General features: G+C 43.2%; 1 protein-coding gene across 2 annotated transcripts in view; it reads left to right on the top strand.

The window, feature by feature from the left end:
- DOCK5 (dedicator of cytokinesis 5) overlaps nt 1–12,069 on the top strand; it is a 111,701-nt gene that overhangs the window by 88,230 nt on the left and 11,402 nt on the right. For both annotated transcript variants that reach the window (XM_077305075.1, XM_077305076.1), the window contains 10 exons: nt 21–61; nt 217–307; nt 1,173–1,292; nt 2,628–2,717; nt 3,437–3,541; nt 4,444–4,585; nt 6,450–6,531; nt 7,771–7,855; nt 9,221–9,307; nt 10,208–10,384. In XM_077305075.1, coding sequence (XP_077161190.1) covers nt 21–61; nt 217–307; nt 1,173–1,292; nt 2,628–2,717; nt 3,437–3,541; nt 4,444–4,585; nt 6,450–6,531; nt 7,771–7,855; nt 9,221–9,307; nt 10,208–10,384 — 1,020 coding nt within the window. The remainder of the gene's footprint in view (nt 1–20; nt 62–216; nt 308–1,172; nt 1,293–2,627; nt 2,718–3,436; nt 3,542–4,443; nt 4,586–6,449; nt 6,532–7,770; nt 7,856–9,220; nt 9,308–10,207; nt 10,385–12,069) is intronic.

Below are 12,069 nucleotides of genomic sequence, written 5' to 3'. Positions count from 1 at the left end.
TTTTTTTCTTTCTCTTGTAGAATTTTTACAAAGAAAAAAAGAGAGAGGATATCTACATCAGGTTAGACCTTTTCTGCTTTTGGGGATGGCGGGCATGAAGGGAGATTACTGTGCAATGGCCTCTGCCTTTTATCAGAGGACAGGACTCACTGTCCTCTTTGCATCATTTCTGTCTTGGCTATTAAAATGGTACTGTGGTGCATTTTGTCCTTCTAGGTACTTGTATAAACTCCGGGACTTGCACACAGACTGTGAAAACTACACCGAGGCGGCATACACACTTCTCCTCCATGCAGAATTACTCCAGGTGAGTTTTTGACATTCATATGTGTGGTAGTGACCAGTTTGGAAGTTTTGAGGCTAAGCCCACCAAGTAGCAAAAAATAAAGCTGTTCTGCTGGAGGCGGAATAGCACAGTGGCTAAGGGGACTGAGCTGTGATGAGAAGGGTGCCAGTTCAAATCTCAGCTTGACTACAAACTCAGTAGGTGACCTTCAACAAGCCTCTCTTCTTCAGGCTCCCCATTCTCATCCTCAATATGTAATAAAGCTGTTCAGCTGCTCAGGTGCTCATTTGAGCACATAGTCTCTTCAAAGCAAGATGCAATGCCCATTGCATTCTGGGAATTGTCCCGGGTCCTGCCTTCCTGACCCAACATGAGCAACCTGGATACCTACTCCTGGACACAGGTCAATTTTTCAAGGCTTTAGACTAGATTTCAAATGCCTTACTTCTTCGAAACAATTGAGTAAAAATGTAGAATATAAATCAGTGAATTTTTACTGCTTCAGTTGGAGCGAGGGGTCTTATTTTCAAATGCTCCCCTACCTGTTTCCCTGCAAATAGAAAGCTAACACAGGAGGGATCAGAGTAGGCTAATGTGTGTGTTTTTGCAGGGAATATTGTCCATCAAAAAGCATAGAGAAATGACTTTGCACCACTCTTTCCCCCTGAAGTGGTACAGTCCACTCTACCACCTCATTCTAGTCCCCATATGGAACAACTCAGGGGGATTTTTTTCTATAGGATTCAAACACTGCTAACTTTATCCCCTATATCACTGGAAGATTTTGGAAGATTCCTAACTACTTTGAAGTCACCCCTGAAGGGGTATTAGAGCAGAAATTAGCACATTCTTTGTAACTCCCTGAATATTTTCCCTCTTATGCTAGTGGTCTGACAAGCCATGTGCACCACATCTGCTTCAAAGGGACAGCTACTATGTCTATTCGCAGCAGGAGCTGAAGGAGAAGCTCTACCAGGAAATCATTGCCTTCTTTGACAGAGGCAAGGTGAGTCGGCCTGGGAAGGACTCCTTGGGTGTTCTCAAGCAGACAACACTGGAAGATGCAGTCCCCCCAGGCATGAGCTCCTTAAGGAGCTAGCCCCACGAGTGGTGGCCCAGCTGCTGACTCTGCCTGATTGGGGTTATTTGTAAGTAGGTGGGCATTGATTCAGTATTTAATCATGAATATCAGGACAATTTTTATAGATATGAATTCTGGGTGCTGGTAGAGCATTATGACCCACAAAGATTGCCAGTTCAAAAGTCTTCTCAGCCACACATTCATTAGGAATAAATCTCTCCCATAACCACAATATGACAAATGATTTAGGCCTATCTTACAGGATTGTTGTGACAATGACTATTATATTGATTGAGTTTTGTTTTCTCTTTTGGGGGGCCCTTCTTTGAACCTCATCCCCCACAGCTGTGGATGCCTGATCTTCTGTTAATCTAAACTCGTGTTATAATTATTTTCTGTTCTAATGAACGGGCTTTTATTGGTTTAGTCTTATTCGTATGGGTTGAATGCAGGCTAAATTTTCCACTAATGGAAAGCACTGCATCCGTGGAACATTTCCTGCCTTCCCTGTTTCCTCTCTGTGCCTCCCATGTCAGAGGAGTTAGAAGGATCTTTTTTCTGTGGTTCGCATTGCCATTGTGAAACTGTCTCCCCATAACTGCTCACCTGGGGCCTCATCTTTTTTCCATTGACTAAGTGGTGAGATATGGTTCTGTTCTTAGGATTGTTTTTTTTAAATTACTTGCTACCTGAGATCCTTAGCTGGAGAGGTCACGGACAGATCCTGGGACCTTCCGCATGTTAAATAGGTGCTCTGCCACTGAGTCACAGAAGATATTACCCTTTTTCATTGATAACTAATTAGTTACAATGACATTTTATCATCATGGAGTGGGCCCAAAGGATTTTGAAACACATTAGTTGTAAGATACTTGTTCTGGTGTATTGCACCTATTTTGTTTTAATGGTATAAAATCACCCTTCTTTTTAAACTTTAAAATAAAAATCTATTGTCATGTTGATATAGCCAACTCTGCTGACCATTTGGAAGGTTAAGCTCTTGTGGCTGCTTCATGTGACCAACCATCTTAAGCATATAACTGGATCATGGATAATCTTGGCCTATGTTGCAGGAGGGTTACAAGTGTAAGAATTACCTAGATAATCTATATGTAATGCTTTGAGTACTTTACAGATCTTCATTTGTTATATAAATACCTTGGTTGTTTGCTTGGATGACTGTGTTTCTCTGTATTAATCTATCTTTGCTAAAACATGTTTGATTTGTTGGCCTCTTTATTTCTTTTCATGTTCCTGAAGATGTGGGAGAAGGCAATCCAGCTAAGCAAGGAACTGGCTGAGATGTATGAGAACAAAGTTTTTGATTATGAAGGGCTTGGCACTCTCTTGGTAAGAACTGTGGTTTTTAATGGAAGGATGAAGGAAGGTATCCCAGGGGGACAAGAAAATTCCAGTCACTCCCAACACCGATAGTTAAGGACCATACTGCCAAGCAAGCATCACAGGGAACTCTAGAACAGACTGTTCCTGGGACACTGAGCTCAAAAGGAGTTTAGTTTAAGTGGTGGCATTCTCTCTCACACACAGAGCAAAGATCCATCTGGGGTGGCCAAACTGTGGCTCTCCAGATGCCCGTTGACTACAGTCCCCATGAGTCCCTATCTGGAAAGCCACAGTTTGATCCTGGCAGGGGTTCATGGGAATTGTAGTCCATTGATATCTCAAGAGCCACTGTTTGGCCACCCCCTGAATTCTAGTCCAACATCCTAGTTTCCACAATGGCTGGCCAGATGCTTCTGAGAAGCCCATTATGTTGGTGCATAAAGACAATAGTTTTTCCCCAGGACGTGTATGAGTGTTATATCTATTTGAAGATGGTCTCTCTGTGACTCTCTCTCTGTGACTGGTATTCAGAATCTTGAAGCTCCATAGAGTTATCATTTCATTATTTAATGCGAATGAATTTCAAAAACAGTGTATATTGACCATTAAAGTGTAGCAGTTTAAAATCCCATTAGCACAACCTAAAGTGTGGCTGATAAGAGGGGAGGAAAAACATTCAGCGGAATGTTTTAAAATTTTCCCCTCCTGTCCTCTAACACGTACAGAAAAAACGAGCCACATTCTATGAGAACATTATGAAGGCAATGAGACCGCAACCAGAATATTTTGCTGTTGGGTATTACGGCCATGGATTTCCATCCTTTCTCCGGGTAAGAATGTTGCACTTTGCCAGATGTCTTATTAATCCTTAAAAATCCTAGAATATATACAAAATGTATACTGTTGTCAGCAAGCTTTAACGATTACAATTACCTCTCCCACCACTCACATCATTGGTTAGAGATGCAAACAATAAGAAATTATTCTTCGATGTTGCAGCTTTCCAAAGGTCTGTGCAGTTTCAGGTTGCATTGATATACCATTTTTTAACTCCCTGGGTCAAGTGAAATGTTACTTGGAGTGCATGTAAGAGCATACTGTCTTTTTTTAAAAAATTGAAAGGTAACCTAGGGAGTTTATCAACTTGCACGGAGAACAAGTGTGGGAAGGGAGGGATGCAAATTGCTTTTCTGTTCAGAATCACACACCCAAATGTCTAAATAGCAAGTGATTGTTTGCACTTGTCTTCCCTAGAAACTATGAGGTAGGATCAAACTTCTGTTCAAATCTGAAATGCAGGCTTGCGTTCTGAAGATCCACTCAATAAACCTTTAAAGGCATGAAGGGGTTTTGAAGATGCGCATCCAATTTTATTTCAGTGCTGAAGGGAAATCTTGTGTTATGTTTTGTTACAAGTAAATAAAATATGAACAGCAAGTGAAACCAAAGACCAGAAGTTAGGAATGGAGGATGGGAAAGTTAAATTAGGGAGATGTAAATTTAGGAACCTTGTACACTGTACCTACTCACCCGAAATTCATTTTAATTTGTAGACATAAGCAATTTGAATAGTCTGCACTCAATTAAAATGGGTACCTTTATGTATTTGTAGTGAGCTTTGGACTTCTTTGTTTCTGTTCATTTTACCAGAGTTGTGATCTCAAATACTTGAGAAAATGGAGTATAACAAATGTATCACATGTTCCTCTTTTTTCATTTTGTCCTGATTCAGAACAAGATCTTCATCTACCGGGGCAAAGAGTATGAAAGAAGGGAGGACTTCAATTTGAAACTACTGACCCAATTTCCAAATGCCGAGAAGCTGAGCAGCACCACTCCCCCACCAGATGAGATCAAAGCTTCCCCAAAGCAATGTATCTTTTGGGAATATCATTTAATTATGTTTTTTTGCTTCTTATGGAGCAGGAACAGAATATAGGGAAATATCACGTACGGTGGAACTGCAGCTCACTTAATGTTTTCTTGCAAGAACAATTAAAAGGAACCCGTGTATAGCCTCCGATGTCCCTTCATTATGTATAGTGTATTGTGTACATTCAAGCATGACATTGTCACGCCTGTTAACTTGGATCTGAGGCTGTTTCCCCAATGGCTGCCCAGCGAGACCCTCTCATACTACAGTGCACTCCATTCCTTCACCTTTCATAGGCTTTTGAAGGTCTGCAAAAGGCAGAAAAGAAAGCCCTTTTGTGCAAACAGAACTCCGCTGATAGGAATGTGCCATTGGTCCTTCTTGGACAATTCATCTGGGGGCAAATGAGCACATGTTAAGAGCCTGCCCCTCTTGCTTGATGTTTGCCTGCTCCAAAGGAGTGTTGAGGTTTCATACATTTGGGAGAGTGTTTATCAGGGAGCAGCTGGATTTGATGCTGTTCTCTTGGCCCATTTTTAAAAGACAACAGCTGTAATGTCTGGACTCAAATCAAGGCCCTTCTTAAACACACTCTTGTAAAAGTAACCAGTGCCTTTATATATCCTGTTGTCAGAAGCAGATTAATGTATGCCATGGGTAACTTTAAATTCAGGTTTTCTTTTCTTCTTCTTTTCATCAACTAAGTTTGAACAGAGACTGCCTTCATGCTTTCCTAGCAAGCTAAAGAGGCTTTGGCAATGCAACAGCATGTGTACTATAAAGCCCACTGCTCCTTACTTGCCCCCTTCCCAAACTTAGGCTTGTTCCCACTAAACCTTTATTTAGAGTATTGGGATGTATTTTAGTGTTGCAAAGAACACTCCTGATCGCTCAGGTTCTTAGTCTACGGAAGAGGTTTCCAAACTGTGTTCCAGAGTTACCCCCAAAGGAAGCTTATCATGGGTTCCTCAGTAAGATCAGTACCGGGAGAAAAGCTTCCTTTGTCCACCATTACTGGATCTTCCTTTGCACAAAGGAAGCTTGCACAAAATGGCCATGAAGATGCGAGGTGGGTCAATGCTCCCCCTAACTGGAGTAATGTTTGTTTTACAACAGGGGTAGACAAACTGCGGTCCTCCAGATGTTCATGGACTACAATTCCCATGAGCCCCTGCCAGCAAATGCTGGCAGGGGCTCATGGGAATTGTAGTCCATGAACATCTGGAGGACTACAGGTTGACTACCCCTGCTTTACAACATTTTCCCCAATCCTCGGTGAATGTCATGGCAGATAAGCAATGGAAGAAGCCATGGCTGAGTGGCAGACAGAATGCCTTGCATGCAGAAAGCTCTAGTTCAGCTCTGACATAACCAGCTTAAACATCGAATAGATCAGGGGTAGTCAACCTGTGGTCCTCCAGATGTTCGTGGACTACAATTCCCATGAGCCCCTGCCAGCATGCTGGCAGGGGCTCATGGGAATTGTAGTCCATGAACATCTGGAGGACCACAGGTTGACTACCCCTGGAGTAGATGTTAGGGAGGCACCTTTCTCAGCTGAGACACCAGAGATCTCCTGACAAATGTAGTAGTTGAACCAATGACCTGGCTTGGTATGAGTTAGCTTTACATAGCTACCTCATACCAAGCCAGGTCAGACAGAAAGTTTGAAAACTTTTCAAAAGTTTGAAAAAAGTATTTTTGCTTGATTCCTATGTTGCTGTTTTCCTGATATTTTGGAAAACCTATCTTCTATCCAGTGTTCATGTTTCCATTTCCTCTCAGTGCTTGCATTCATCCTGAGTAAAATGTGCTCTTTCTATCAAAATCCTTGTTATTTCATGCCCTTAATGGACGCAACTCAGATGTGCAGTGTTTCATCGTTAAGCCTGTAATGAACCTCCCGCCAAACTACAAGGACAAGCCTGTTCCGGAGCAGATTCTTAAGTAATCCATTTCCCCCTGCTAATCATTGCTCCTTCATTTCTCAAAGCCAAGTGTTTACATTGGGCAGCAACCAGCAGTTAGTTTGCCTGGACTTTTGGTTTTCTTAAGAAGGAAACTGGTTGGTAACTTAAGACCAAAGTACTTAAAAAAAAAAAAACACCACCCACCATGTGGGTGCTACAAGGGCCTAGCCAAGTCTGATTTTGGAATTGTAGCCTGTTTGGGGAGAGAAGAACTTCAAAATATCCTCAGGAATGCATCTTCATTCAGAGAAGTTGTGATGGGTCCAATCCCTAACTGGAAAAAATTTCCTGACACCCACTGGTCAGTGCTAGTTTACAACCAACTTGCATGGTACCCGGACTTGCGTTTCATGCAGATACAGAGGATCATATATGACGAACCTGGATGTGTATGATAGTTCCCTTTTAAATACTGTGCAGCATTTATTTTACTTGTACGATGTCTTCTAAAAGTTAATAATAGTATGGATTAGAAAGGAACACTCTGTTCAGCTTTTCACTTATGCATTCCCTTTGCCCCTTCGTGCACATTATAGTTGGGCATCTTCACTCAAGTCGTGAGAAGTGAAAACTTCTTGGCTAACTAAATAGTCTGTTTCCATGAAAACAATCTATTTGCTGGATTTGTTGGAGAACCTTGGTATGTTTAGAGGCGGGTCTCCTCTTAACGTCCCCAGGATCTGCCATTCTAAATCTTTTACAATTCCAAATCTTTTACAAAACCAGCTCTTCTTTGGCAGTCAAGCATCCAGAGATTTCAGTTGAATTGCTAACTTTGCTGACCTTGAGTCTAAGTACTGTAGCAACAATTTATTACTGATCTTATTCCATCAACATGCATAGTGCTTCACAGAGACAGAAGAGCTGTTCTTTTATACCCCGCTTTTCACTACCTGATGGAGTCTCAAAGCAGCTTACAATCTGCTTCCTTTCTTCTCCCTACAACAGACACCCTGTGAGGTAGATGGGGCTGAGAGAGCTCTAACAGAACTGCTCTGCAAGGACAGCCCTGAGACAACTGTGACTAGCCCAAGGGCAACCAGCTTGCTGTATGTGGAAGAGCGGGGAATCAAACCCGGATCTCCAGATTAGAGGCCACCACTCTTAACCACTATACCACACTGGCTTTCATGCAGCAACATCAGTATCCACCCATGACAGCTGGATCCTCAGCCTGTGAAAATCCTCATTATTTGCTTGCCTGTTTCCCTTTTAGCTTCTACAGAGCCAATGAAGTGCAACAATTTACCTATTCCCGGCCATTCAGGAAAGGAGAAAAAGATCCGGAGAATGAATTTGCAGTGAGTCCTTCATCTTTTGCACCGATCCTTGTCCTTCCCCTCTCGGAGGGGGGAATTGTTTGCCCTCGAGGTGCTGAATGCAGCAGCTGACCAAAGGACAGATTGACCTGCACTTTGAGTACCGGACGTGACTGAACGTTCCGATTCCTCCTTTTGCTGCTTCCTTAAAAAAAAATGCTGCCTGGGGTGGTTGTCAGCACAGCAGTGGGTGCTACTCTAGCTATTTTTTTAAAACTTTTTTTGGAGTCTTGAAACCATCTGCAGAATTGTTGACTCAAGCCGGATGGCGGCTGCCTTTGATAGTGGTCTCCACAGTGTTCTCGTACTGAGGTTGCCTCCCCGTGCCACCTGGCTTCCTGCCTTTTTATTTTTATTACTATTAAACTGGATTTGTTACCCGCTGCTATCAGCAAACCGTCTCGTGGTGGATTACAGAATAAAACCCCACATGAAACAATTATTATAACCCCATTAAAATACAACAAACACCCTGGCAGCGAAAAAAGCTATTTTCCCACCCCACAACTCATCCCCTCACGGTGTATCATGGGGGCATCATGGATGATGATGGTTCGTTCCGGTGATGGTCTGGCCTAATCTAGATTTGCCTGGAGTCTCTCTCATGGAAGACCCATGATCTTCCATTCCATGGCCTCAGCCATAAACCCAGAGGAAGAGGCCCTCTTTTCAGCCTCTCCTACTTTGCCTCCCTCCGTATGTAGTCTTCACATGGCCAAGACCTTCTTTCTGTCTCCTGGACCAGGTCTTCAGTGGCATATTTTGGAATTGTTGCATTGCCCTTCTATCTTTTATCTTTCCCTTTCTCCAACCAGCTCAGGGGATGTTGAGTGAACATAGTCTTCCGTTGCCTTGTCACAGCCACCCATCACAGAAGATTGAGCTGAGACATGATGTGTTTGTGTGTGGCTCCAGGACACCTAGTGAGCTTCATGGCTCAGCAGAGGTCGAAACTAAGTCTCACCAGCCCCAGTTGGACACACTGTCCACTACCCCATACCCACCTTCCCATTGTTGGGAACATACCACAGACAGACAGCCATATGAAGCCTCCCACCATCATGGCATTTGAACCATCTCCTATATTTATACAGAGCAGGTTGATGGGTAGAGCTGGTTTCCAGGTTCCTTAGCCCTATCAAGAAACAACACATTAACTGTATTAGAGTACCCAAGAAATTTCTTGATTTTTTCTTCTGGGATGAACTAGCCAGGAAATTTCCAAACAGAGATAGGTGTCCAGGGAGACTGATGTCCCAACAAACCTGATGTGTTTTTTTTTCTTCTAGCCTCCAAATCAGAAGTCTAAACTATGTTGCTTTTCTTTACTTTTTCCCTTCTTACCAGACAATGTGGATAGAAAGAACCACCTACACAACTGCTTATTCATTCCCAGGGATTCTCAAGTGGTTTGAAGTCAGACAGGTTACAACGGTGAGCTTGTGGTCTGGATGTGCTCCAATTAAATTTACCATCTATCATCTGAACAGAGAAAGAATTGGACCTGATTTCATTATTTTCCTCCCAACATTATACACTTTTTACCAGTTCTGTTCCTGTGCATTTAAAAAGCAGTATAACATCTAGAAATGTTGCAGATTAAGTTTTCCTCTAGCATACAGGTGGGAGGGTGGATTCATCTTCATTTCTAGGTGTTAGGCTGTTGTACAAAGAGCACTGGAGCAGCTCTGGAAATAGGATGGAGAGCTAGTTTTCTGCCCTGATCCTGATTCTCCTGCATCTGAGGTTGGAGTCAAGTATGTCCTCCTGAGGTGATACAATCACCAAGCAGAGAATGCATTCTACAAGTTTACCGTGGGGAAAGCATCTGTCTTTCTTTGCCCTGGATTAGATGAGGGGGTTGGACTAGTTGGCCTGTATGGCCCCTTTCCAGCTCTATGATTCTATGATTGCAGAATTTTCTCCTTTCAAAGAGAATTCGCATTCTCTCTGAAATTATTTTCTCCCATTAGAAGACAGTATTTCCTCAAAAGGAGGCCTGTGAGACGCTGTATAATTGTGGCAGTTTTAGGCAAAGACATTCCTTGTGCAGCTTCACACAGGTTCAGGGTCTTGTTTCAGCTACGCTGCAGTCTGTGAGTAATGTGCGTGCTTAGTTCATGCACAAAAGGTCAGCAGCCCTTGCAGGTACTGCACTTGTGCACTCACTAGACACACATAGCTGCTCTTCACAGGTTGCAGTTTATATTCTGTTTAATCGTACTGTAGAAGACGTTTGCAAAATAGGTCTCAATTCCTGGGGATCAGGGAAGGGCAGGTTTCGTAATGCATCTGTAGGTGCAACCCAGTTTTGTTCTTCTTTATGTTCTCCAGGAGGAGATCAGCCCACTGGAGAATGCCATCGAAACCATGGAGCTGACCAATGAGAAAATTAGCAACAGCGTTCAGCAGCATGCCTGGGACCGGACCCTTCTAGTGCACCCCCTTTCCATGCTGTTGAACGGCATTGTGGATCCAGCTGTCATGGGTGGATACACCAACTACGAGAAGGTCAGCTGCTTCCTTGTCCCTCTGCCAGAAGCTGTGCTGCTGGCCTTGCAGGGAGGGAGGGAGGGTGGTTACCTGGTGTATCTCTGGACAGAAACAAAAAAGAGAAGGATATAATGAAAGGAAGGGAAAACACATAAGCCTAAAGCCCTCCAAGGCCAAGTGGTATGCTTGCTTGTTTAAAGCATTTCTATGCTGCTTTCTCCAGGAAAAAAAAACCCCTCTCTAGTCACAATTCGTTTAAAAATTGCCTAAAGACTGTAGGTTACAACATTCAGACCAAAATTCAGTGACACCCCTTCCCATTCATGAGATACCCTGACATTATCTCACATGAACTCCTATTGTTGAAAGCTACTTAAAATACAGACCTGTTGCAGGGCACCCTGAATTTCTGTAGTCACCAAGAATACCCTTCTCTGTGTGTTGGGCGGGGATACAACATTTGCAAACAGGTGATGTGCTCACAAGAGTCCCATATTTCTTTGCTTTTTCTGGCTTTTCAGACCGAAACGGACTTCCAGAGCACCCCAAGGCGGTTAACTCCACCCATCATGCCAACAGTGGGGGTTGTAGATAGAATGAATGAAATGAAAATGAAAGCCATGTCTTGTCTGCAAGCTCAGAAGCTAAACGGCAAAGACACACAGGGGAAGGGGATGGCCGGGAGAGGGGGGAGAATAGCGAAAGGAGTTTGACGGTGGCAGAATGAAGGTACCATTTTAAAGAGGCATTTACTTTCAGCTGGAGCCATGGTGATCTTCTATCCCTTGCTAAGAGAGTTTAGCATAGTTATCCTTGATGAGCCTTGATCCTGAAACCGCTAGACTGGGATGGGTCTCAAATATCCTTTCTCTCACCGCTGCAGTCATAGGGACTCAGCAACTTAGATAATTTATTCCAGTTGCAGAACCCTACTTTCTTTGGCGCAGAATAGATTGTGTTAGTAGTGAATTTGAAGACTTTGCTCAGCACAGCCCCTGACAGCTGAGCTCTGGATTGCAACAATGAGATGAAACAGGTCATGAAAAACTAGGAAAGCTGCATGTTATAATGGGAATTAGGAATAGGGATGTGTTTATAGTCACATCAGTGCAGGCCCTTGGATCAGAATGTTTGCCTGGTATGAAACGGTCAGCCTGCCAATGCCGAAAGAAAGGGGAAACCATAGAATTGCCAACCAGGGAATATTGGGAGCTGATGCTTCTTTGCTAATGTGCTAAACTTAGAACTGTTGTGACTCCATCTGGAAGTCCTCAACTTTTGCTCACATTTTCCTATTTCCAGTCAGTTAGCGAAGGGAGTTTGGGTTTTGTGGGCTGACATAATCATCAGATTTCAATTCTTTCTTTTATGTCGATTACCAGGAATCAGCCTTTTACTCAGATTGTTTTTCTTTCTCAGTGTTCAAATGCTAGTGGAATGTCATTCTAGGGGAGAAGGGTTTACCCTGTTTTTGAGACTCTCGTCAGTGGACTCCCTCAAGATTTATCCTTACCGCTCCCTTCAAGCACAGAGCTTTTGTTTTCTCCGTAGTGGTGGGGTTTGTTTTTTTAAAGAGAAAAGAAAGGCAGAGCAGGCGTGGTTCCCCCTTTTTCTTTGTCTCCCCCCCCTGCCCACATTGTTCAGAAGGTGTTGTTCATTCAGAATCATGAATGCCTCTGAGCCATTCAAGACCAGGCGTTTGT

This window comes from Paroedura picta, chromosome 12, assembly GCF_049243985.1.
Source record: "Paroedura picta isolate Pp20150507F chromosome 12, Ppicta_v3.0, whole genome shotgun sequence".
Taxonomy (NCBI): domain Eukaryota; kingdom Metazoa; phylum Chordata; class Lepidosauria; order Squamata; family Gekkonidae; genus Paroedura; species Paroedura picta.
The sequence above is the reverse complement of the archived record's forward strand: the minus strand, read 5'-3'. Positions and strand labels throughout refer to the sequence as shown.